The 27,790-nt window shown below is 45.1% G+C and overlaps 1 protein-coding gene across 4 annotated transcripts in view; it reads left to right on the top strand.

Moving 5' to 3' along the window:
- Positions 1-27,790, top strand: part of Arid5b (AT-rich interaction domain 5B) — a 174,689-nt gene that overhangs the window by 118,172 nt on the left and 28,727 nt on the right. For 2 of the 4 annotated variants that reach the window (XM_005360148.2, XM_013351208.2), the window contains 3 exons: positions 17,753-17,865; positions 23,705-23,909; positions 25,880-25,932. In XM_005360148.2, the coding sequence (XP_005360205.1) occupies positions 17,753-17,865; positions 23,705-23,909; positions 25,880-25,932 (371 nt within the window). Of the gene's footprint in view, positions 1-16,079; positions 16,380-17,752; positions 17,866-23,704; positions 23,910-25,879; positions 25,933-27,790 lie in introns of those variants that run through there. The other 2 variants (XM_005360149.2, XM_013351207.2) reach the window with 2 other exon arrangements.

The following is a 27,790-nucleotide window of genomic DNA, read 5'->3' as shown; positions in this document are numbered from 1 at the left end:
GGAAAACACACACGACCAGAAGGATCTCTGTGTGTCACTGGACTGATTTTTCTTCCCTTCAAGCAATCTGCCTGTGTGTGCATTCCCTCATGGATAAGCGTCTGTGTTGTTAATACTGTCACCTTGATGGGATCTAGAGACACCTAGGAGACAAACGTGATGATATTCCTGTCAGGGTAGTTGAGGTGGAATGGCCCACACTAAATGCAGTTCCATCATTCCGTGGCCTGGGGTCCTGGACTGCAGACAAGGGAGAATTGTCTCTCTCTGCTTCCTGACTGAGGACACAAAGCGACCGGCTGCCTGCCTCTCTTACCACCTTGACCGAATGTACCTTCCTTCTGTGAGTGGATGTAAACCTTTCCTTGCTTCCTTAATATATACTTTTGTCAGGTGTTTCGTTCCAGCAAGGGGGAGAAGTCACTAACAGAGGAGCTAGTATGGTATTCTAGAAATCTCCTAAGATTGATTAGGCAGTTTCTCTGGGAGCTTGGTTTAGGATCTTGCAACCTTGAGCTCACTAGGAAAAAAAAAAAAAAAAAAAAAACTGAAGTTAATCAATGAGTCCCCATGGGAAAATATCTGCTTGTCTGGGGGGGTCTCATAGCCACATCTTCATCAGCAGCCATCAACTCTGGTGAGCAACCTCCGGTGAGCAAAGATACTGGACAGAAGAGGAGCCGAAGGAGGAAGAGGGAGGAGGGAGGAGGAGGGGAAGGATGCCTGTCCCCAAGCCTGAAGACCTAAGTTTGGGAACCCACATAGTAGAAGAGAATTGATTCCCACAGGTTATCTGATCTCTATAGGTGCCGTAGCATGTGAGCCCACCCCCAATAAAAAGTAAGTGTAATTTTTAAAAAATTCTGAAAGAATATGAGCCCAGAATAACACATTTGTGAGTCTTTAAGAAAAGCCAGACTAGCTGGGCAGTGGTGACGCATGCCTTTTAATATCCAGCAGACCAGTCTCTGAGCTTGAGGCCAGTCTGATCTACAGAGTGAGTTCCAGGACGGACAGAACGGTTACATAGAGAAACCTTGTCTCGAAAAACCAATAAAAAAAGAAAAGAAAAACCAAATTAATCTTATAGTTTTCAGTTATCATTGGCAGTGTGTGTGTGTGTGTAGGCCTAAGGTGCTTTCCTGTCAACCTTGATTTTAATTAGCCTGGCTGCCTTAGCTTCAGAGATCTGTCTGTCTCCGGCCACCTCACCGCCCAGCACCACGGTTACAGATGTGACCCTCAATACTCAATACAGATGTGAGCCCAGCTTTCACATGGATGCTGGGAAATGCACTCAGCTTTCATGCTTGTATGGCAAGCACTTTAACAACTGAACTACTCCCCCAGCCCTTCAACTGACATTCTGTGTTTAACTGTGCCAAATGAATAAGCCGACTAGACCTACTTGGTCCATAAATCCCCTTCTTGTCTAATGAGGTTGTCATTTCCCACATATCAGAACTGAGGCCTGGTGAGTAGGGAATACTTAGCCAAAATCAATGAAAAAAGCAAGGACTTAACGTCAAGAACTACAGTATGCTCTTTTATCACCAGCTGCAATAGCACAGTCGGCTATTGGCTGACATTCCAGCAGACAGCAATTCACTGAAAACTGGGACTAAGAAGCAGAGTTGAACCTTGGGTTGGTGAGCAGAATTAAAGGCCCTTGCTCCTTTTCTGCCCTGTGACTTGTCTTGACTTGTAAAGAGGTTGGTTCTGTTCTCCTCTTTTGCCACACACAAGCTAATGATCAGACTAATAGGAATGTTCCAGAGAAAAATCCCAGAGAACTTTGACCCTTAACCGAAGCTCAGCCTTCCTGAATGATCTGCAAATCACTGCTAACACTGCTGCAGCCAACAGGTTGTCTCTCTTCCCTGCTCACTCTATTCAAGCATGTTAGATTTGTTGTCTGTTTATCCTGACATGCACAGAACCTTCTGCATTGGGATTCTAGACGTAGGGGATTCCTCCCCAGTGTAGACTTCTTTGGGCCATGTTTACCTATGTGGCCCTTCTTTTTCCTCACCAGACTCACATGCTCATCTTTTATTAGCCCAGTCACAAGAAATCTTATTTTGTAGACGGACTCATGTTATGGCTTCTGGAAAGGCATGTCAATGCTCACAACAAATGATACTGTCTCCGTGTACTTATTTTTTCTTCCTTAAAGCTGCAAGGTGCTAAACTCTGCTGAAGAACCAGGGGTCTCCCGGTCATCCCTACCCCTCTCTTCAGCCAACTCTTGGCTTCTGAACTACTCAATGTTATGTGTTCCTTCCAAACGTGTCTCTGCTTATCACTGTGATAATAATGACCTCTGCCACTCACTGGAGCTGGAGTCCATGGCACGCTGTCCCATCTTGCTTCATCCGTATTCTTTCTGCACCACAATCTGTGAGGATAGCGCAACAAGCTCTCCCTTTTAGTAAGCAGGTAAACTTACTCCCGAGAGAGTTGACAAGTGGCTGGCGATTGTACAGTTGCTTAATCGACACTGTGAATCTGGAGAGCCACCTGCACGAATGGAATGAAAAGATCACACACACACACACAATTATTTTTCAGAAACTGACTCCAAAGGGCATTTTAAATAAGGTGAACAGTACTGAAAGAGCTATGTTGAATTTCAAGAAAGTGTCCCCTTGCTTGTGAACATAATCAGATATACTGTCATCTCGTGTGCATGTGTGTGTGTGTGGTGTGTGTGTGTGTGTGTGTGTGTTTCACAAAATGGGTGTAGCAGCTTCTTATTATTAAATTAAGATAGCGTGGAACACACCTGGGATGGGTACCAGCCAAAGTAGACAATGAATGGTTATTTAAGGTTTGGGAAGAGCGTGTGACAGAACACAGGCTCACTGTATTTTTCTCCTCAATTGTCTCCTGTTGGTTAATGTTTCCTTTTCATTGTCACTGCCTCTCAACTTAATAGTGCTCGCCGTCCCTGGCTTTACAAAGCCAAACCCAAGTTAGTTCCAGTCCCTTCGGTACTAAAGCGACTACGTGTATATCCATCCACAGCCCGGCACGTTTCACTAATGCGTTATTCGGGAGCTATGCGCTTATATAATTAAGTGATGTATGTAATTTTGTGTTAACACCTTTGCAATGTGTGTTTCTCCGGTGATTGCAACGCCTTTATTCCATGTAAAGCGTGACATTTTAATTCCCGCTGAACAGTTTTCTGCCTTGATTCGCCTTGTTTTTTGTGACAGGGGATTATTTTGCAATCAAGATAAAAGCATTATTTGGGAAATTTCTAGCCGATCCCATTACTGGGAACTTTTGAGCACAGATTAGTCTCCTGTTTTATTGATCGTTGTTTTAAAGATCTTTATTGGAATTTCAATTTCATCTCAACGTTATCAATGTGCCCAGATTGACACCTGCAAGAACGTTTTGTTAATGCAGCTTTGTAGAGATGGAGGTCTTTAAAAGCTCTCACAGTGTGACATCTCCCCCATAAAAACATTTTCTTCTTTTCTTAAGTGTCCTGGCTTTTCCTAGGGTAGAGGCTTCCTAGACCAGCAGGCATCTCTGTGGGGGCTGTGCACACTTCCCCCTAATTGCCAGTGCTTCTGACTGAGGGGAGGCATTGAAGGCACAAAAGATGAGCTGCCAAGGGTAGCCCTGCCACTTTTCCTTCCTTAAAGATGTCTGCTTTCCCTACCATGCTGGGGGCTAGGAAGACTGGTTGGTTAAAAGCACTTACCGCTCTTGCAGAGAACCTGCGTTCAGATCCCAGCACCCATGACTGCCTAGCAACCACTTGTAAGAGAGTCTGTCACCAGCTCCAGAGAGTCTGATACTTTCTTCAGGCCTCTGAGGGCACCCCCCCCCCGCACACACACACACACACACACACACACACACACACACACACACGTACATACGCACATACGCACATACACATAAATACAAATTCTGAATCGTTTAGTAAGGATGCTGAAGCTCATATTAAGTCCCAGACACTGGTTTCAAAACCTGATACAAAATGGCGTTCCACAACCATTCGTTAAGTATCTACTGTGAAGGTGTCTTGCTGATCAGGGCAGATAGCTTCCCTTTAAGTGTTTGCTGAGGCAAACAACATGTACCGGGCAGAAGAAACCTGAGGGAGGTGGACAAAGTCACCCCCACACAGCTGGAGAAGAGCCGGAAGAATTGTAGGTTAGGTCATGGTCACTACTCTGCCGTGTTTGGAAACTGATCTCTGGCAATCGAAACTCAGGTACATAAGCTTGCTCAGCGAACGCTTTTCAAACTGAACCATCTTCCCAGCTCTCTAAGCTGCGGGATTCCATCGCTCTGTACTGTAAATGACCCAGAAGAACCCTATGAGACACAGAGCATTGGCTCCACCGACTCCTCGCTGTGGTCTTTGGCTTCAATCCAGCGGATCTGCCAAGCGAGGCTCCCCACATTTCAGGTCTTCTCGGGTCTCTCCGGCTCTGCATTTTAGAGAAGCGTGTCTACAGGAACCCTCACAAACCTAGAACCCTTGGAGCCTCAGCATGATCCTAGAATACAGGCAGCCTAGATCAAGTCATCCAAACCTATAGCTTCACAAAGGGGTGACACCTAGAAGCTCCGTATTGTGTCCAGGCCCCGCCCCCGCCCCCACTTCCCAGAGCCCGGAGCAATGCTTAATAATGTCAAAAGAATGTTTTCAGATTGTTCTTCTGTTGCTTCCAAAGAATGAGAGCCCTCACATGGTTCTGGTTCGAGACCTGGGCCAGAAGTCAAATTCTAAATTTAATCACAGCCTCTGTGGACTTGCTGCTCTACGCCCCTCCATTTGAAGCTGTTCAGTTTTCTCATCTGCAGAATCAGCAGAGGACACCTCCCTCCACAGACATGTCCATCTTTCCACCACACAGGGTTGTTATTCTACTGGGGGCAGAATATCATATTTCCTACCATAATAGGAATTAAACAAAAGCCCTCTGAGCAAGAGGCCTGTGTGCAAACGCCTGTGCTTAAAAGTGGATGCACATCAGAGGCCAGCAAATACCACCCCTCCACTATTATTATTTTTGTAAAAGCTAAACAAGGCTAGCTAGAGAATTCATTTGGAATTAAAATAAAAGGACATGAAAGAAAGGGCAGTTGGGCCTGCACAAGGGCACACACAAAAATAAGAGCGGTCATGTTTTGCTGAAGAAGGCACAGCTGTTTAATTTTATAGTAAAATTACTTTAAAGACTTTGTTCATTTAAAGACAAACACACACACCACACCACACACACATACACACAACTGTTGCTGCAGAGCTGGACTCAAGGCCAAGTCAAGAGAAATCTGTTCCTACAATCATCTTGGAAGGACAGAGCGCTTGGGTTCCTGCTGGGCGGAGAAGAGGTTTTATTTGCTTTCTTATCAAATGACGGGGGTGGGGGGGGCTGATGCCTTTGCTGGTGATGGGAGGCCAGGGGGTTTGGTTTTCACGTTCTGGGTTCTGCAGCCTCGGCTCCTCCAGCTTCTCTTTTAGCTGCTCAGTTTGTTTTAATACCAAGTTTGTTTGCTTTGGCGGGGTGAGGGTGGGGGCGCACTGGCCTATTCAACAGGAAACTGTCCAAAATCATACAACAGAAATTTGAAATGAAATTTAAAAATCAAATTAAACACCCAATTGCATAACTGATTATTCAATTTGGGCTTCAAATTTTAGAAGTTATTGTTATTGTTATTTTAGATGGCATGGAATGGAATAGTCTATCCCTTTGCTTTGTCTTATAAATTCCAAGTTTCTCTATACCGCCTATTGTTAGAAACAAATGAACTGGCCTTTTTTTTTTAATGGTTTTTCATCCATATTAGGGAGTTATTCAGACTTCTTTCGTTGGTTCCTGTAATTCCACACCAGCTGGAGTATCAGCCTATTTTTGGCTATGAAGGAACCTTTACAATGTGGGCATGATTTTTTTTAAGGTCATAAAACTCATTAAAAATCAATTGGCTACAAAATAGAACAGCTATGGCCATCGATACAGTGACTCCATTATGTTCTGGGAATACATTGTTCTAACTTACATTCTTTAAGCCCCACTACCCTCACCCAGCCACACCCGACACCACAAAGAATGCCTAGTAAAAATAAATGATAATGCATCGAAAGCAGCCTAAGGTTAATGGCTCACACCTGCTTCCCACCGCGATAAATGCTCTACCTGTATTTGACTCAACTTTCTCGTTCCGGGGGTTTTGTGGTCATTCCGCTGCATCATACCGATTTACCACAAGAGGGCGATGGAGAGTTTGCTTAAGGCTAACAAAGCCAGAAATGGTTCTAATAACAAGCTAAGTGTTTTAACTTGCTGGGGATTTATTTCTCCGCCTTTCTATTGCCACACTTGCAGCCTCTGGGTTTCCCGAACAGCGAATAATCCAAATAAATTTCTTCTGAGACGAAACACAGACAGACTGATACAGACAAGGACTTTTGCCCAAATAAGGAGGCTTTTTTTTTTTTTAACGGCGACCCTGTGTATTAGATAACCATCTACTGACAATTGGTCCTGAGTTTATAAGGATGCTGAAATATGCATGTCATGTGTTGTAAAAGAGTTTGGGAGACAAAGATAAATTTTTCTACAGTTAGATATCACAAACATACCAAAGTCTCTTGGATGGGCTGCCTAATGGGGGGGGGGGTGTTGAACCCACCAAAAAAAGTCATTAAAAGCAATTACCTTATAAGTACCCTACAGTAAAATATGCACTATCCAGTGTGTGTTTTGTTGATGCTGTACTAGTCTTGGCCTTTAGCCCTCTGCATATTAACTGCTTTAGATGCTGTAATAGCAGCTCTCATCATCGGAGAGAGAAAAATACTTCCTGGGTGTATTTCCATCGCCATCATCACTGTTCTTATGTGTTATAAGCAGGGTGGTCTTTTAAAATAAAAAGAGGGGTTCTGTCTAGGAGAGTGGGCAGCATTTCTTGTCCCCTTATATTTAGAGATCGGTTTGTAGCTAGCTACTGTTTTTGCATGGCTGCTGTGGCAGGAACCTAAAGCTGAGAGGCCAGAGGGAGGGGACTCTTACTTCAGACCCGGTGACTGGGGATGTGGAAGGAGGGGATGATGCTAGACTAGCCTGGTGTTGGGCAACCCCCATCAGAACAGGGTCTGGTGGCCTTTTTCTCTATTGTTGTTTTCTTCCTAAGTGTATGTGTGCACACATATGCACGATGCGTGTTGTGGGCACACGGGTAGAGGTCAGAGAACTCTGTAGAACTGATTCTCTCCATAGAGTCTTATGTGGGTTCCAGGAATCAAAGTTTTGTCGCCAGCCTTGCATAGCAAGGACCCTGTCCTTAGTCACACAGTCCTCTTTCTGGCCTCTCTGTTGGCCTTTTGATGCTAAAGATGACTGGGGAAAGTTCTCACCTCCTCTATGGGTCCCAGAATTGAAACCCCTCTGTTTTGTCCAACTTCTCTGGGCTTATTGGCAACGCGTCATGTGAAGCTGTGGGACCTGAGGCATCTGAACTGTGCCAAGAAGGTCACGTTCTTGCCTTCGGGGCTGACTATATCTGACCCCTCTGCTTACTTTCAAACAAAATCTCTAAAAGGCAAACACAGTTGGACTGCAAACTCATTCAACAATTTGTGGCCAGGAAATTTCTACTTAGGATTAGCCAAAATCACTCAAGTTCTATTTTCTCATATCGCGTCTGCACTGAATGATTAAAAAGGCTTACAATACACCCAGCTTATGTTGTCAACACATGAAAATATTCATAAGGAGTCAGAGCCTCTCTCCCCTCCTCCCTTTCCCTCCCCCCTCCCACCCCCACCAATCTGTTTGCATTGCGACCTTTGCTAAGGAACTTAATGTGCTAACAACTTTATCAGGGCATTTAGCAGCCTTGAGCCGATAACTGCCAGTTTTGAACTTTACAGATAGTTCAGCATCTGCAAATTTTAGGTTACTAACATCTGTCCATGACTGTCCTTGTTACAGCAAAGATAGCTCTACATTTTACAAGAACTTTGAATTGAGATCTTGCCAGTTGTTCTAGCTTCAGATGTTTATCCGGTTTGCTTGCTTTTTGAGTCCTGTCCAAGGACACATCGACAATCCTGACATCGGCTTGTTGTCCAAACCAGCATCGCCCATGCAGAAGATAACACAAGCCACCTGCCGCTTAAAAAAGGGAAATATGGAGTTCATTTCGATGATATATCTTAGTTGGTCCATTATACTAGCCAAAATATTGTTATTATCTCAGTACGGACTTGATTTAAAACACTGGCAGTGAGATCCTTTGCTTTCTGACCCACCTGGTGCTAACCAATGTACATTTCCTACAAAAAGTCCACCTCAGCGTGGGCTTGGCATTTCAAGGGCTTCGTAGACGCCTGTGGCTGTGGTTGACTGTATTGGACACAACAACTTTAACCTAAGAGGAATGTTTTTCCTTCCATTGACAGGGTGGAGCTTCACCCTGCTCAATGATGATATGATGATGATGGTGATAATGATAGTGATGATGATGGTGGTGGTGATGGTGGGGTTTCCACTGCTATCTGCCCTGCTGGTCTCCTGTGTCACGTACGATCATTTCCAATGTCTGAGCATTCCAGCTGGCCCAGCCCAGTCATAATCACCTGGCCCTGGTTAATGTATCCCTGGAGGATTAGGGGCCTTGTTGCTGCCTCTGCACTGCATGGCAGGCTCCTTTCTCTTCTCCTTTTAGACCTTCTGTCCTGCAGTTCCCACTCTCGACTGCACAGTCAGTGAGCGCTTTGGTACCACAGAAGGTTTTTTCTTTTTTTTTAAGTGACTTTGCAGGATGATGGTTCTTGGAACTCCTTAGAGGAAGCTCAGGGAACATGAACGTGTTTCTCAATGCATCCTGCTACCTCAGACAGCGACTAACCTGAAGAAAACATCTCAGGATGCCAGACAGCAAAGTGGTAGTCATCTTGGGGCAGAGATATTATGTCCAGGTGTGTGTACGTGTTGTGGGTGCAGAAGCCAGTGTATATGCGTGCATGCCGAGGACAAGTCAACAACTTCACTTTCTCATCTTTGGGCACTGTCCACCCTGGGGTGTTAGTTTTTATTTGTTGGTGTTTTGAGACTTGGCTCGGCCCAGGGACCTGACTGTTTCTGCCTCCCCAGCTGTAAGCCGCATGTGCACACCACTGTGTAGAGTTTTGCACATGAGTCTGGGGGTCCTTGTATGGAGATATAAGCCCTCATAGTTGTGTAGCAAGTACTTTATCAACTGAGCCATCGTCCCCTCCCTATTTTAAAAAAAAATATTATTGCATTTTTATTTGTGGGGTTATGCGCCACCAAGCACTTGTGGAAGTCAGAGACCAACTGGCAAGGTCAGTTCTCTCTTTCTACCACGGGGATCCTAGGGATTGAATTCATGTCCTTATTCTTTAAAAGGGAACAACACTATGTGTTAGATTATACTTCCTGGTGGCATAAAGAAACTGAGAACTGTACCTTCAATACAAATCCCTTTTGGATGTCTTTTAAAAGAAGATGGGACTGTATCCTTTTGTTTTTGTTGCGTGGATTTAAGAACTACAATGTCTCTCCTAGAGTATTCATCCATGTCTGTAATGATTTAAATATATCCATGCTAAGCCATGTAAACACAAAGGAAACAGACAAGCAAACAAAACAACATAAAAAAAGCCCTTATTTCCATGCAGTAGGAAACATTTTCTTTATGGAATTGGCAAATCAATTGCCTTCAGTGTTGAAATGGACAATCTCATTTCCAAACCTGGAGAGATAGCTGAACGCGAATGCTGTGTTTTCTAAATGTGCTCTCGCCTTTACTCTGCCTGGTGAAGCCATTCGATACAAAACTGTAGCCTTCAGTTCAGCGTAGCTGTGTTCAATCGGAGTACCTCAGAGCATATCAATCATAGGCGGGAACGAGCTTGTTTATTGTGTTGTCATCAAAAAAGAAATAGGAAGAGAGAGACAAAAAAAAAATCCATTCTCTGTTTCTGAGGGCCTGCCTTTCTAACCTTCAGAAATTGTGCAGATTAAAATGTCCTTCAAAAGCGTGTCCACAGCAGATGCTTAAACAGACTGAAACAATAAACAGACAATAATATTAAACTGTGATTCATTCTTGTTAATGGTAACAGGCTAAGATAGGCTTAATCTGTGTTTTATTTTAATGTTTTTCAAAAGATGGAAAAAACTGATTTCCTAGGAAAAGTACAACATGGGGTTGAAAAAGTACAGTTTTCTAACTGTAAAGTGTGTGTGTGTGTGTGTGTGTGTGTGTGTGTGTGTGTGTCCTGCACTGTGGACTCCAGGCTGTCAAGAAATGGCCCACCGGACCCTTGGCATCTGGAAGGAGGGACAGTATGTGTGCGTGATCACACGTGGGCTGCAATCACAGCAGTACTTTGTGGAGAACACTCTTGGCCTTGCAGGGTCTGTCTGTTGAGATGATGAGGACAGGGAGCCAGAGGTTGTCATCAACATGAAGGCCTGAGTCGTGCAGTCACTACCCGGGATACATGAGTGTTCTCTCTGTCTTTGTATCTCTCTAAAGAGTCTGGGACATTCTGAGGCAGAAGAGTCTTTGCACAGGTCCCTGAACTTTGAGGAAACTAAGTAACACTAAAGACCTGGGTCACATCCAGGCCATAGTGAACCAACTACCCTGTTATTTGAGAATCGAATACATTTTCCCCCCAAACAACTCTGAGGCACTTCTACCACCCCTGAGAGTGCCCACAGACTCCTCCATCGGGAATAGCTTCCTCTCAAGGCCCTGGGGATGGTCAACCCAGACCAGAGGGAGGATGTGAGACTATGCAAGATCTGGAAAGGACAGTCAGAAACTCCCACAATCCATTTCTTCTTCCTCAGCATCTTGTGATCGTACACTTGGGGGTTGGAGAATCCACATGATGATTTTATACCAAATCCAAATCATATATGATCATTGGTGTCTGTCTCCCAGGGAAACAAGGCTAGATAGCAATCAGCTTATTTCGAATGATCAACCCTGACTACAGAAAAGGCTGGCTTGTTTTAAGGCAGGAGAGTATTTGGAGTCACATGCTCTCAAACCAATTAGCAATACAGATGAGCTAGCAAGCCCTGTTCCATTTATGGGGTGGGGGAAGGGCCAAAGTGAAATAATCTGTGTTTTTAAGTGTTTCTGAGAAATGAAGACCTCCAGGGCAGAGAGAGAGGGTGTATCAGGAAATAGCTATGCAAATCGCATGCCTGTGAAATTACTAATTCGCTGATCGGCGGCATTAACAATGCCCCTGCATTCAGGAGTATGAACCAAGAGTGAGTAAGACCAGGGCATGTTTTGGATGAGACTGCGAGAGTGTTTACTTACATGGTTTGTTGAGCAGTCAGTGAAGTCCCCAGCTGTTTGGGACTTGGGCTGCCTGATCAGTCCAGGTAGAGGGGGTACAGTCAACTATTCCACTCTTCGCCGTGATGCGTGGTGGTTTGGGTAATTCTGACAAAGCGCCAAAGTAGTTTAGGTCTCATGCTGCCAGCTTTATTTTTATTTGCTTATTTTCTCATCCTCTTCCTAACGAAACAACCGCTCCATCCTTTGGGGAAATGGAGGAACCTGGATCCCGTGAGCCCAGGGTTCAGTGGGAATGCTAATCGTAGTGATTGGCAGCAAGGTGGGTTCTGACTTGGACTGCAGCACCTAGGAACTCAGCCCAGTCCTCCAGGAGACCAGTGTGACCACAAGACAATTCATCTAGGGCATGTGACCTGCGGTTGTTCCCAGCGATAGGATCTTGGTGGCACTTAAAAGTGATAGCTTTTAAATCTGGCCCTAGAATCTGGGCCCTTATCTCTGGGTTTCTCCTTTCTAATGTTTTTATTGAGGGAAACAATTCTAGAAGGAACTGTCAGCGAAATTACCAGAGTACTAGCGCCCTTGTAACGTCCGGCTCTAATTGCCATTCCCCCTTCGTCAATTAAGCTTAAAGTGTTCCTGTAAGACCAGCTGTACCTGTGAATGGCCCTGAGGTGCTCATGGGACACACAGCACACGTGCTTCTCAAGTGTTTTCTGCTGGGTGTGGAGGATTGTTTATAGAAAACCAGAATAAAAATAAACTTGAAAAGTCTTAACTTGATGTGGCAACCGTGTTTTGTCGATTCACAGAAAACTTCAGTCTTGTAAGTAGGTATGGAGAACCAGCATGCCCTCCCAAGAAGGACACTGGGTTTTGAAGGGAAGAAAAAAAATCTCAGGGAATCATTTATGAATTCTTATGTTAAAATGTTGGCTCAGTGGTAAAGCCACGATGAGGGCCAAGAGCTTTTAGGCTGTTTTTGTTTTTTCCCCCAAGTATTTAAAAACTGAAATTCTGTAAGAGATTATCTTCGAAATGCCTTTCTTTTATTACCACCCATAAATTTTAGGAGTGGCTTTGATCAAGTGTTCTGCCAGTCTTGGTTTCTACATCTTTGACTCATACATTAATAACTGAAAACATTCATCCTATTTTTGCGAGACCGAAAGAGGAAGTTTCTAAATAGTCAGAAGGGAAACATTGAAAATAGAACGCAGTCAACGATAACTAAATTAGGGTAGGGTTTTTTTTTTTTCTTTTTCTTTTTTCTTTTTTTTCTTCTTTTTCCAGAAAGAGCAATACTCCATGTTGAAACTTGCCAGGATATTTTAAGATTATTGTCTGTAAAGAAAAAGTCCCAGCACCTCGCTGTCCTCAGAGGAAAGGCATTACAGAACTGCAGCATCAGGTCGGGAATGGGGAGGGGCATGGAACAATACCATTCTGGCCAGTACTTAAGACATCCCCCAGCGGGTTTTGCTTTCTAGCTCATATTTAAAATACACATTCGCAACTTGAAAAATGTGAGGAGATAACACTCTGCTAACCTCCTATAGACTGACCCTTGCGGGTCTGCTCTATGGAAAATGATGTTTGTTGTTTCCATTCCTGCTTCTAGGTCCTCCCAGAGAGGAAGACACTGTGTAGCTCACAAAGAGCTTCTCTAAGGGATCTGTGGCTGCGTTGGAGGGAGGAGAAAGCCCTTCTGCAAAATGGGAAGGAAAAGTTATTGGCTTGGTTATGAATCAATCCAGTTTTTAGGGCTGTTTGTCTTTGTGGGACTCCAAGAGCATTAACCATATTTAAAAAATAAAAATAAAAAATCGACAGCCATGATCTAGCCATAACAACAGGAAGAACACAGAAGAAAGTGGGGAGGGGGGGAGAAGCAACATCTAAGCCAAGAGCATTGGCCTTGCCAGCTTGCCAGTAAGTGGTTACATATCCTTTGTTTTATTAGTATTATTTTAAGAATCCGGGCTGAGATGAGTCTCCCACTCCTGAGAGACCTGACTATGTAGCTTGTCTGAACTCATAGTGGAAGTGAAGACGTGCAAACACCTACTTTTATTTATTTATTTATTTTTGAATAAACAGACTCTTTAAGAGCAGAAAAGAGTAACAGCAAAAAGTTGTCCTCTGTTGTCAGGAAGACAGACTGTCTTTCACTAATAATCAAAGGTTAACAAAAGAAAACACTGTCCTAAGCACGGATTAGACAGCAGTCTGTAGCAATGGCTGCCCCTGCTCAAACTGAGCACGCGTTAATTGGCCCTCAGGAAGATGGACAGAGGGACACTTGGAGAGGAAAGGAGTTTCTATTCGTTTCAACCACGGAAGCCTTTCACTTGTCAGCCAGAAGCCCCCACTGTAAAAGGGTCATGGGTATGGCGCTTTAACCAAAGTTTTACTGGTTTGAATAGGAGTCTTGTCGCCCACTTCTTAGTCAGAACTGCAGGGGCCCCTGCTTGCTGGGGGTCCAGGAGAGCTTGGATGCACGCCTGGTAGAAGCAGGCGGTGTTTGAGAGTGTTTTTGGTTGGTGAAAGCTTGTTGTCAGGGTTAATCTGTGTACTCAGAGGTAGGGTGAACGAACGTGTGAGCTTGCAGATGCCCCACAGAAAGAACTTCGGGAAGAACAAGGGTCCTGGGAAAATGGCAATTGCCCAGGCGGCAAACCCATTGCTGATAATCAGGTGTATGGTCTGAGGTTGCGGACTTCTATCTCAGTTTAACGATCTCTAGAATGGGGAGAATAGTAACCATGCTGACCTCCTGGGTGGGCTGTGAGTTTTAGTTACTATTGGAAGGCAGAGCCATGGCTGGCCCTCAGGAAGTATCAAGGAAGAAAGGCTCTATTGAAGGCATTCCTGCAAAGCACAATTACGGAGGGGCCGGAGAGATGGTTCAGCCGTTTAGAGGTCCTGCTGGTCTACCAGAGATCTCCTTTGTGTAGTAGGTGCGTGAGGGAGCGCAAGTCCCTCAGAGGCCAGAAGAGGGCATTAGATCTCCCAGAGCTGAAGTTACAGGAGGGACGTGGGTGCTGAGGATGTTGAGACATCACTCCAGCATCAAAATAAAACCTTAAAATAAACAAACAGCAACAAAACCGCTTACTGACCTCTGAGGATCCGGGACTAGGCTGGGTTCCCAGCTATGTGTACAAGTGAAGGCAGCTGTAATGTGGACGGCTTTACAGAGTCCTTTGCTTTATGTGGAGCTGGTGAGGGGGAAAATTTCACTCATCCTTAAAGCCGAGGCTCACACCAGGTGGAGACTCAGGATCTCGGTTTTCGGTACTGACCTCCCAGAAGGGAGTTAGCATAGTAGCGAGGATGGCTAGAAGCCATGGGGATGTTTCCTCATGTGAGGGAATGAAACACAAAGTTCCACTTCACACCCCCCACCACCACTACACCACCGGACATTCACTTTGTATCACTGGTCTGGAGCACAGCTTCTCTCTCTGCCACAGAGGGAAACAGATAAAGCCCCGGACAAAGCTCTAGGGGGAGGGGGGGTGGGAGTGTTGGTTGTATTAAGAGTCCAAAAGGTCTTCTGATGCATTATGGGAAACTGATGGCCAGTTCTTCATGCTCCACCGCCCCTGGCTCATTGACGGTTTGTGACCGACACTGTGGGGTAAGGCTACGGTTAAGGCAATGGTTTGACCGGTCGTCAGGAGCCCAAAACCTTGGGCTCGTCCTGGTTCTTCCGGTGTCACCTCAAGCCACCAGCATCAGGTGTAAAGTGTAAAGGTTCCCAGGGTGACACGTGTATCACGTGATCCGATTGGCAGGTTCAGGAGGATGTGAGGAGTGTGTGGGCATTTGTGGGCTATTAGTCATCTGTTCATCCAACAAAGTCAGGTTACACAATGCTACCTCGCTAATGTTATGCAGAGGAGAGGTGAATCCGATGGCCCTACCCTTAAAGACAGCCCAGTCAGGTATAATAATACCCCCCGTCAAAAAAAAAAAAAGAAAAGAATAAAAATAAAATAAACATATAGCTCAAGTACTTCTGGACAAAGACAAAGAAGGGTTTGTAGTTGTGTGGTCAGCAATGCTGGGTTGGCCCACTTGTCCCTAGGACATTCCAGCACTTGGCCAATTAAAGAAGCAAAGACCCCAGATTCAGAGTTGTGTAATCACAACTAACCCTAACCTGGTCCTCTGCTCAAAACTGAATTTGTAGTTCTCTGAATCTTCTGGGTGCCTAACATCGACCCAGTTTAGGGATGGTTCCTAAGGCTCTCGGAACCTTTGCTTTGCTATTTAAAACCCTGCTCAGCGCGAGCTCCATCCTTAGACAGGGCCTTCGGGCTTTGAAAGCTTTTCTGGAAATAAATGCCTTTTAGGTTTTAAGTGCTTTTCAAAAATGCGAGGAGTGGAGAGATGACAGTGACAGGTCTGGGAACAGAGGCCATATTGTTCCGTTTCTGCTGACTGCTGAATGGCACCTCTCAGAACTCCTCTCTCGAGTCCTGTTTGCTTCTGTCTGCTCACTGCTGGGCTGTTATTTTTGATAAGGCGACTTGCAAGTCCGTCCTACCCCTAGCAGTCATTAAAGCCTCAGCACTTGGGTCATTGTGGAATTAGCTTCCGAGCTACACAAAGTCCTCTAAACAAAACAGTCCACACCCTGGCTCCAGGCTGTGGACCGTGGCGAGTTCTCGGAACTGGGCTCTGAGCTCCTCCACCGAGGAGCCAGAGGTCAGGAGCGCCACCAAACAAGCTGGGTGCAGTCAGCAAGCCGAGCCAGGGAGGAGGAGAGAGCAGAGCCTTCCCTGCCAGTCTGGCAGCTCCCCCTAAGTGCTCAGAGCTCAGAGCCCATCCCACACACCCGCGCTAGTCACTGCTGTGTGTTTACATGAGTAATGGAGCTGCCGGGGGGAGGGGAGCGGCGCTGAGCTCGCTCGCAGCTAGGAAGCCGATCTCCACAGCAAGTCCAGACTTCCAGGGATGAGGCTGGGGAGCAGTCCCCTGCCGGAACTTTCCTAAGCACAGGCGTCAATCAGGCAGATGTGTGGCGACTGGAATGGGTAATGTCTATTTTCTCTTTGCTTGATTTTGCTTTTGTGACTTTATATTGGAGAATTACAGGCAGGTTTTCTGTGACGGACTCGGGGGCCAGCATTTTGAGGAAGGAGGGTGTGATGAGGTCTGCAGTTTGGGAGAGAGGGTCCTGAGCCTCCAGAAACTGCTTCTTAGCCCACGCGCACCACTCTGGTTGTAAAGAGAGTGTTGCCTTAACTGAGTTTCACTGGCAGTAAAACTCCTCCATGGCAAAAAAAAAAAAAAAAAGAAGAACAAAAAAACAAATTAGTAGGAAATAGCATGGATGTAAATTGAGTCCAACATGAAATGTTCTGAAGTCACTAGCTAAACGTGTGTATGTATATATGTGTGTGTTTATGTGTACATGTGAGACGAATAACAATTAAGAGGTTTCCTGCTGCTCAGATATGATTTTTCATAACTGTTCAAAGTAATAAAAAACGTAGGTGACTTGAGAGCTCCAGAGAGATTGGGGGTGGGGTCGCGCATTTGTCTGGAGTTGGTTAATGGACAACTCAGTGAGTTGGTTGGTTTTAGATTTTCGGGACTTGACTGACTGATGGAGCTGAATGTGAGAGCTGGTGGGGGGCAGTCACGGTACCCCAAGTTCATCACCACCTGTGTCATTTGTAACTACGGCTTTAATAACGCGCAAAAAAAAAAAAAAAATCAATCCCCACTGGAGTCAGGCTAACCCTGTGTAAGCTTTGGGATTTATTTTAAATAACCCTCCAGATCTTCATAAAAGTATATTGAGGAGGAAAAGAGAACACGCTGACTCAAGTCTTTGCCAGATTTGCTGAGATTTGAGACACGCTGGCCACAGTATTATTAGAAAATGTGTGTAATAGCAGCTTGTTACTGTGAGCACCTCTCGCCAGAGCTCGCTCTCATCAGTATGGTAATTTGAAAAAAAAAAAAACCGCTGCTGTCTCTAAAACTCTTCCAACAGAGTAATGTTTTCAAATGTTCCTTGACTATGACGCCATCACAGGCTGGCGTATCATTTTGAGTTTCAAAGAACAAGATACCAAACAAACAGAAGACCTACTCTCCAAGTCTAGCTAGGGGTGACTTTTCTTCTGATGGTGTATTCTGGGGGTGTGGGGGGGAGGAGTGGAGCACAGGGGTGGGGGCGGGTAGGAGGGGGGGCGTGTGTCTTCCTCATCAGCCTCATTTTATTTATATTAATTAGACGTGGGAAAGTTTATAGCTTAGCCTCTACCAAGGTTCCACCCTTCGGAGACAGCAGCATCCAATGAGATGAGAGCGAGTCCATGCTATCCGAGCTCAATAGTAACCCTCTGTGTCTTTTACTGAGACTGTATGACAATTATTATTCTCCGTTTGTTTTCAGCGCCAAATCTTAAAGGCAGACCGCGCAAAAAGAAAACATGTCCCCAGAGAAGAGACTCCTTCAGTGGCTCGAAGGACTCCAACAATAACTGTGATGGTAAAGCCATCAGCAAGGTACGATCCTCCTGATTGATGCTTCATGTGATTTTCCCCTTTGACCTCCCCGATAGCTGGTGTCTCTGCGGCTGTGTTCCATTCGGAATCTGCCTTTGGTGTTGGCCGCTTCTGGAGCTCGAGGCCATGTCTGGACCGGAGGACACTTCCCCTGTGGCTCGGGGTGGGGAGAATCTGGTAGGAGGCAGGCGTTTTGATTAGTCAACAGAATGACTTCCCACCTCCCGGTTTGGCTTGTTGGGTAAAGGACATGATTAAGTGCCCGCGTCACCGAAGCTGAGATTTCATGCTAGATGACACAATGACATAGTTTACTCTGCGCGGATCAAAAATAGACCAGCTGAACCATCCCGTCTCTGAGTGTATACATCTAAATATGCCTCAGAGATTAACTGGAGATGAAATTAGAAGTGGCTAGAATTAATCTTTTTGGGCATGTTTTTTTTTCCCCTAGAGTCACCTCTAATTCATATTGAAGTAAATTAGAGATACATGGGAAGCTGTTTATATGTGTGCGCACACTCATAGAGGTGACTGTGTCTTAAAGCTCTCTCTGAATGCAGAAGGAAAGCCTCTGCTTCAGAGGCCTGTGGGCCCATTTTGCGTGAGCATTCTCTGGAATCTTTGAAGCGCCTGAAGTCTTGAATGAAGAGTCACTTCATGTTTGTAGACTTACCTTTGCGAGTTTTCTGAGCTGGGGGGGGGTCGCGTTTCCACATTCTGGCCCTTGGGTGTTTTGTGTTTCGTGTTGTTTCTAGGCCACAGTTCGAACCCATCTAGATCAGAATCCAAGATCAGATGGGAATTAGCAAGGCGGTTCCAGATCCGACCGAGGGCTGACACGGGCTGAGTGTGGGGGGCACATTGAGTATCGGTGGAGATTCTGACATAGAGAAAGAACGGGCTGAGTTTTGTGTTGCCTGCCCTCTGGGGCTTGGACTGTGCCCTCTGCCCCCTTCCCAGTGTGTCGGAGTGAACTGTGAACCTTTGCATTCTGTGAATCTTATCTTCAAGTATTCCTCTTACCACAAAGTTCTGAGGGCTCTTTGGTTAGGATTTTGTCATGCTCCCAACATTTCATAGAGTGGTTTTTTTCATAGGGTGAGTTTTTTTTTTTTAAAGCCAATTTACAGAAGTGTATTTTTCATTTCTCTGGCTAAACACAAGCCTAGCATTCTCTGCAGTTGCCTGTCCCTTACACACGTGACCTCTGCACGTGAACACACGTGTTTGCCATGAAGAACATTCTCTGGTGATTTGAGCGCCTCAACCCCGGAACTGCCTGCCTAGGGCCTTGGTGTCTCTGGCCTTGAAAGGTGGCAGCATAATGGATTCTTTCCCTGAAATGCAGGCTGAGAGTCCTGCAAGGTAACACAGACGGAGCGAGGTCTTACCATGGCGGACATTCAACAGAGAATGCGTGACCATGCTGTGTCTCTTCCGGGATGTTCTAAACCTGAGCCCGCCAGGATGAAGTGTGGAGCGACAGCTAATGTGTGGAATTACAAAATTCACACGAGGTCTCACAAAACAGAAGACCGGCTCCTTGAGTGTATGAACTGGTTAAATGTTTACCGATTTGCTCTCTTTATGAGCCAAGCCTGGGTTTTCCTTCACCCTCCTCCCATGAGTGCGGACCCTGACCATGGTCACCATGGGACAGACCATCCTTCCAATGTTCCTGTGCTGTGGTCAGTTCCTGGGGACTGGTGGAATATCTCAGCTCCTCTTGTAGTCTTGGATTACAGTCTTGCCTTGCATGCTTCAAATGCGTCTGGAGAAATCCGCTATCTGGGAGAGATTAATTTTACACTCTGGTGAGCGTTTCTGTTGGCACCTGTCTGGAAAATCCTGCAAGAGTAACAAACTACCCTGGAGACCATGCGAGCCATTTTAAAAAGGCATTGGGGTCTTAAAGTGGCCTTTTGCCATGAAATGTTGTAGGAAAGATGCGAAGTCTACAACCATCTGCCTATTTCCGGAACCTGGATCAATATTTTACGTGATGGCGAGCCGCTTGGCTCTCAGACCCATGTGTATTTTCAAAAGTGCCTCAGACAGACCGTTTCTCACTGTGGATAAGTGCCAGCTTCCTGCAGCTCCACGCAGCGGAACCTTCCAGCATGGACGCACCGGTTTGTCTCTGGTCATGATGTCACCTTCAGAAGGTTTCACTCCCTCAGGTGTGAATGGACCAGCATCATTGTAACACGCTGTTTTCCCTGGGAGACAGAATTCTGTGGCTTTCTGAAGACATGTGTCTCAAGTGGAGCAAAAGCACCAGCCCTGGGATGGCATTATGACTAAGATCAGCTGGGATCCTGTTGCATGCTGAGACCATTTATTATCTAAGATCCGTGGCCAAGGTTTGGTCAGCTATACTAAAGGGCTGTTCTTGGCTTAAATCTCTAGTGATAAGACCTGTAGTGATGGAAAGTAAATGCTTGTGTGTGTGTGTGTGTGGTGTGTGTGTGTGTGCGCGTGCGCGCGCGCATTAAGCATTTTCTAAAGGCTAGACATCTAACAGGTGGTTTCCATGCTGGAAGGAACATGGAAAGACAAAGGATGCTACTACACCGTCTGTCCATCCATTCTTTCACGTCCTTGCCACTCCACGTTGGAAGTAGGATGCGAGCATTACTTTGTTCGCCATTATCTAGCCCCAGTGATTACCACTCTCGCTTTACCGAGAAGCTAAGAGTAGCCTGTTCCTTGCTGCTTCACCACAGTTGGCTAGGCCTGCTCACGGAGAGAGCAGCGGTAACCCAATTCTGTAGAAGAATGTGGTTAGTCCCAAATAGGTCTACAGCTTCATTGAGAACATTAAATGGCACTTCTATAATTAGCATCCTGTCAATCGCGCTGAGAAACCTCAGAGTTCTTAGCTCAACAGGTGTGTGGTGCTCAGGCCAGGACGCTAACGGCACCCTTCAAAGGTCATACCTTCTCAAGGCCAACACGAAGACTACGTGCTATTTCCATTCTAACAGCTGAATTACAGTAATTCCGTAGGTTAAACTGCTGAGAATGTTTTCGAGTAAATGTAGGGGAAACAGGTAGACAATACCTTGACCGAGTCTTAACCAGGAAACCAAAAGCTCACTGGCGCTGAGAAAGGATGCACTGAGCTAGTCTGAGATGCAGGCCAGGGCTCACTTGTTACCTACTTGGGGAGCCTCCTCCATCCTCTTAGTGGGACCCCTGGAATGCAGGATGGAGTTCAGCAGGTGGCAGCAGGGCCTCACTTGGAGCCACTTTCAGCCCTGGCTTTCCACCGCAGGCTTCCCTTCCTTTTCTAATACTTCTGCTCTACTCGTACAAGAGAGCATTAAGTGTCTATCTGTCCGCAAACCTCTGAGTCCCCTACCCAGGGTGCTCCCATCCTTATAAGAGAGGTAATTTTGGTCTGGTATCATTGCAAACTTAAAAGCGTCGCACCGCTTTACACACAGCTCGTAGCTCTGCTCCCCTGTGTGTGAGATTGATTGAGGCCAGGAGGCAGGCTGAACTGAGTTCCGAACTTAGCGTTTTACATTTCAGTAGCTGCGCACCCAGGTCTCCAGCCTCCGTGAGCTTGTTTTCTCGCCTTTAAAATGGGTCTAAGCAGCTGCCTCTTGCGGTTCCTGTGGACACTGACACAGCTCGCGTGAACAGAGCAAGGATTGTGTAGTTCACTGTCCGCGTGGCCTAGGTACAGGGTTCTTTCTCCTGATTGGCTGGGTGCACACAGGAAAAAAAAGCGCTCCTGTGACTTGAAAACCACCTAGTTCTCTTTCGCATGGGTCTTGATAAATCACGTTTCTCAGCTGTAGATGTTGTGACGCCTGGAAATGTAGACGTGCTTTCTAATTGAAAGTTTGTTTGGAGGACCAGCTTAATGTCTGTATTAAGTTTATCGTATGTACTTAAACATGTTACTCATTCTGCCTGGGCCGCGGCGTCTACATTTTTATGACAATAATAACCTACTTCACGAGAGTCGTGAACATAAAGATTAGGGAGGTAGATAGCTCAGTTGCTTAAAATGCTTGCTTTGCAAGCGCGAAGAACCTAAATTCAATCCAGAGAACACAAATTATAAATAAATAAACAAACAAACAAGCAAAAGCAAAGCTGGGTGCAGTTGCACGTGCTTATAGCCCCAGCGCTGGAGAGGCTGAGAGAAGCGTGCAGGTTCCTAGGATCTACTGGCAATCCGCCTAACCTAACCTAACCTAATCAGTAAGATCAGACCCCAGTGAGGGGATGAGATAATGTATCAATCAGCACTCCATCAGCACCGGGGCACCGGTGTAAACAAATAAGACAGACAGACAAAAACTGGGATGATTTTTGTGATTTCAGAGTCCAATAAATTATGACATGCATAAATTTAGATCCACCAGCCTAAAACTTGGCAAGGAAAGTTGATGATGGCACCAAGAGCCACAAGACGACTGTCTCCCAATCATGTCACAAAGTGGAAAAGTTTGAGAATATTGTCAGTAAAAATCCTCCGCAGAAAAAAAAAAGAGAGAACATGTTTTCATCCTATTTCTGCAGTCCCAGTGAGTTGCCCAGGAAGTTTCAGGATTGTGAGACCAGTCTGAAGTTAAAGCGGTGTGCTCCTTTGAGAGAGGGACCGCTAAGGAAGCCCTCTTAGAGAGGATGGGTTCCCCTTTAGTCAATAAACAGAACCCTTTTCGTGTGCTTAGTGCTCAGAAAGACCCACTGAGGTTGCGCAGTCTGAAACGGAACAGTGGAGAATCTGTGGGACATTTCTATGCACGACGTTCCCCGGTGCTTGCCCTCTTCCTGCCCGATGTCAGCCGGGAGATGTAAAGAATATTGGAATGTACACATTCCCCATGGGTGCATTTGAACTCCGAGTCTGACCCTTTGTACTTCCCCCTTTTACAATTAAAATAACTCAGCAACTTAGCGTTATATTTAACAACCATCAAAGGCCGCTGTACAGCATGGCCGTAAGGAGGGAACATTAGGTTAGCCAAGCTCCAAAGCCTATCCCCCCGTGCTGTGGAAGGAAGAACCGTGGAGCATCTGCCTCCATTTATGTCTTAGTTGGGGGGAGGGGCTTTCTATTTGTTCTGCTTGGGATTTTAGCTGCCCTCTCCTCTTTCATTTCTGGCAAGAGACCATTTCCTATCATAGTCTCAGCTGAAGGAAAAACCAAGTCCTCATTAAAAAGCCAGCTTTTAGGTGTACTGCTTCGGGTTATGTGTGGGTAGCAGCCTCAGGTGACACGAGACAATGACCTTGCTGGTATATCCCAGCATGGAGAGCTCTCTCAGGTGCCTGGATAAGAAATACATGTGTCTCTCATTTTTTATAAGATCTAATACAGTATCAGGATATTATGAAAGCAAGGTTTCATCAGTGAAGTTAACAGGGGGGGGGGGCTCAGGAAGAAACAATGTATCAAGAAGCCAATCAGTCATCCTACCGGACAGCAACACTCTTTCTGGTTTGATATGAATGTACTATAAAGTATGGAAGTATACAAAGGACGCTGGCACAAACAAGCCAACTATGGCCCTCTGAAGACCTGTTTCTCAATAAAGTTTTGTTGAAATTCAGCCCCACCATTCATTTACAGAGCACACCCGTGCTAGACTGGAGTACTTGTCGTCAAGACCGTAGGGCACAAACGCCCACCATGTTTGCCAGGTGGCTCTTTACAGAACTTCGTCCCCATTGTCTAGGACAGTTCTTACACAAGGCTGTCTTTTGGTCCCCCTATCTTGCTGATTCCCCGTCAGGGGGAAAGTGTCACTTAGATACGTCTTTGCAAGCCTTCCCAGGCTAGGCTTGATTTGATAGACTGTTTTCCCTTTTCCAGGTGAAAGGCGAGGCCAGGTCAGCCTTGACCAAGCCAAAGAATAACCACAGCAACTGTAAAAAGGCCTCCAATGAAGAAAAGCCGAAGCTGTCCATTGGCGAAGAATGCAGGGCTGATGAACAAGCCTTCTTAGTGGCGCTTTATAAATACATGAAAGAAAGAAAAACACCCATAGAACGAATTCCCTACTTGGGTTTCAAACAGAGTAAGTATACTTGTTTTTGTTTCTGAAATATCAAAATTGCTCAGATTCTTTGAATTTGCAAGGGGAGGGGGAGCGGGGAGTAGAATTTTTCTTTTTTTTTCTTTTGGACTAGTGATTCTGTTGAAACCCTAATCTAGGCAGGGTGTTTTCTGTTTATAGTAGATCCACGGATTGTCCAAGCCAAGAATTTTCTCCCTGCCTCTTCCGCTCGCTGCATTGTTGCCTTGTGGGACAATTGCGGGGATATTTATAGGCAGGACTCCGAGGATGAGGCCTGGAAATAGACGTGTTGAAAGCTTCTAGTTTTCTGTTTTGTCAATCTGGAGTGTCTGTAACTCCTTTCTTATGAGATAATGATGATGATGTAGCCTTATCAGGCCCAGATGTTGCCTGTTCGGAGACAGCTTCTAAGAGGAAAGCCTTTAAAAGCGGACAAAACAGCCACAGAGAAAAACAAAACAAAACACTCCCTTAGTCTTAAACTTGGCTTTTTTTTTTTTTAAAAAAAAAAAATCTGAATTCACAGTAAACATGAAATCAGTCCACTGAAGGGAAGTCCCAGCTTGGAGCAACTTTGAGTTAGCTGTGCATCTAGCTGTTTTTGTGTGTACAAGAGAGGAAACTCATAGCTTGAGCAGAATTCCACTGAAAAAGAGAGGAAAATCCCAGATCCTGCCCCTCAGTTCACAGCCAAGTGTATATTTTGCTCTGTCCGAACTGACCAGTGCACAAAGCCATGAGCTCCTCTGGCTTGTAATAGCATTTCCTCCGAATGCATCTCCCTAGATTAAAACCATGTGCCATTCTGCTGAAGACCGGCGAACCTGTATGTTTTACAGAACAATTTACATAGCTAATAGCACTTGGCACTGATTGCAAGAGCACACTCGCAGCCATTATAAACTTATATAACGACAGATGATCACACTGTCTGCAAACGGGCTGCTTGGAATGGAAGTCCAATCAATGTTCTGTGAAGAGATCTGTCCCATTATCAGCCATTCAGCGGAGACCAAGGCCGAGGCCGGGCTCTTGTTGGCCTTGGAAGAGTACAAGGTTCAGTGTGGCCTCGCAAACCTGTTGTGTTTGATAGCCTTTTTTTTTTTTGATTGTTTAATTCCCATTCTGTTAATTTCCCTTACCAGAGGATTACTTGATGCCCAGTATCCTCACACGCCGAGGTATCAGGCACGAAATCAACAACAACGAAATCTCTCAATCCTGACTAAGCAGAGCTGCGTGACAGTATAAACACGCGAACCCTCTACACAGGATCTGTTAAGGAAAAAGATACATTTTTTTTTTCTTAGTACCCCACAGGTATCACACAGGCACCGTTAGGGAGCTCAGGGAGCTGTGACTCCATCCCTCTGTGAACGACTATCTGCCCTTACACTGTATTACTCATGCCTTGGCATGTGACCTATGTGTTCTTTCCTCACGTGCCAGCCACGTGTTGGCAAAACTACAGCGTGATTCTTTACTATAGCCTCGCTATCAAACAGTCCAAGGAGGTAATCGTGTATAAGAGTGACTGTTGATTGATCACAGAGAAATCTGATCTGAAGGAGGCGTTACCATCCCATCAAGGGTTTCTTTCTGAGACTGGAACAAGACCCACCCCGTCCTGAATTCCCACACACTTCCCCAAGGTCCTTCCAGTGTGTTCTCTTCCCTTGTGGGTGATGGTACAAACAACATTATGCTGTTTAGCCTTAAAGTTCAACTGTCTCTGTAGTCTTGTAACCATCCTCGAGAAATATTTCCAAGTATTAAATATAGTAGATCCTATAATGTTGAACGCCCTTCGGTGGAGTTGTTTCCTAGGAATTTAGGTCTCTGGGGTACAGTTGATTTTTTTGTTTTCTTTCTCTTTCTCGTTGAAAAAACAAAACAAAATGTTTGAATTGACATTTCTTGGCAATGTGTTAATGCAATGCTTATCTAAATACTTATTGTCCCTCTAACAGTTAACCTTTGGACTATGTTTCAAGCTGCTCAAAAACTGGGAGGATATGAAACAGTAAGTGTTTAAGCAACTTAAACGAAATGATTTCACAATCTGACTCCCCTCTCCCTGCCCTGTCTCTGGCCAAAATGGAGGAAACTCAAAAGCAAGCCCTTATTGGCTGCCTTTCCCAATGGCTCTTCCACTTTGGGGGGGGGGTGAAGGGGGGCGTTTATTGGGCCAGTTTTGGAAATGGTCCCAATTAGTTCCAGGTTTGGCAAAACCGTAAACTTGTCGTAAAAAGCTACAAGTGGAAAACATATGTAACTCTCCCCTGTCAGGGAAATTAGTTGGGTCTGTAATTTTTTCCCATGTTGAGAAAGGGCTATTATTGTACAACAAGCCAAGATTGCATGAAAGAAATCTCCCTTGGCAACCTACCTGACATCTGTTCATGTCTAATATGGGAAATGTATTAAAGGCTTTCAGAAGTAATCAGGATTGGCCATTAAGGAATAGAATACAGCAGGGCCTTCTCTCATTGTAGGGCAAAGAGGCTTTATTAGACAAGGGTCACTGCTACATCAACAGGAAGTTATCAAATTTATTCAGAACGGGCTCTGACGTTCTTTATCAGCTAATTCTAACTGACAGGAGTGAGTTATTTTTAGCCCACGGGAAAATTTGATGGCCATGGATTTTTACAGCGTGTATTTCTGAGCCAATAAAATGTTAGAGAGACAAACGGAGATTAAGATCTTGAAATGGGAAAACAAAATAAAAAAAAAAGATCTGCATTAACGTAGCGCAGAGAGACGACATCTGTAATAAAATTAATTGACAGAGGAAGATGGCGTCACTGAAAAATGTTTTCTCTCCCACACGATGATCAGATTAAGTCGTATAGTTCCTTTGGCAATGGAGTGGGAAATTATTTGTTCTCTTCCCTTAAGGAGTAATCCGAGAGACCTCTGTACTGCAGTGAAATGACAGCAACAGCCACCAAGTCAAGAAAATGCTATTTCTCTTACCCCGAACTCCTAAACCAGTGGCTCTTGCCCTGGAACGCATAGTGTTTCTCAAACTGAGAGAATGGGTTAATGTCAGAGTCAGGGCACAGGAAAACACAGGAAGTGTTATTTGAGTCAGAAACCCTGGTATTTACCGTAGAGATATCTGCTATAGGAATTCTGCCTAAACAGTGATGTGAGTGTGTGGACTGACAAACGGCCTAATGGATGGGAGCCCATACGTTTATAAAGAAACCTAGCACGTGCACACACATAAAATATTCATCTCACAGATGCAAATTTACTTGAGAGATTGTTTTTTATAAAAGTAGCCTGTGCGAAAAGAAATACTCTTGGCTAAATCTGCTGATGGATTAGGAGACGGACTCCTTGCCACAGTTACAGCTAGCTCGGGCTTCTGCAGGCTCTTGAGCTAATTATAGCACTTCCCTGTGCGAAAAGATGGAAACCTAGTCCCATCAGCTCAGGAGTCACCTTCTGAAGCTGGTTTGTAAGCTGATCTTTCAGCATGAGGACTACGAGGCCGCGCTTTTATGAACTGTGACCACGGTTGGTTACATGATATTTGTTCAGGGTTATGAAACGTCGTTTTCAAACTCTGGGGCTTCATGCCATGAGCAGGTTTCACAGAACTAGTGCTTCTGGTTTTCATATCTTTTGTGTCTTTAAATTGGAGGGCATTTGCAGTACTCTTGGGGGAATAAAATTTGTTCTTTTATTGAATGAATGAATGACCATAAATCAGCAAATCACCTGACTGTTTATTTACTGGTGAGTGTGTGTGTGTGTGTGTGTGTGTGTGTGTGTGAGTGTATATATAATATATATATATCATATATTATATTTACTGGTGTATATTTATATATTATATTTACTGGTGTATATATATTTATATATTATAT

The sequence above is a fragment of the Microtus ochrogaster genome, linkage group LG2 (assembly GCF_000317375.1).
Source record: "Microtus ochrogaster isolate Prairie Vole_2 linkage group LG2, MicOch1.0, whole genome shotgun sequence".
Classification (NCBI taxonomy): domain Eukaryota; kingdom Metazoa; phylum Chordata; class Mammalia; order Rodentia; family Cricetidae; genus Microtus; species Microtus ochrogaster.
This window is presented reverse-complemented; position numbering and strand designations above follow the sequence as displayed.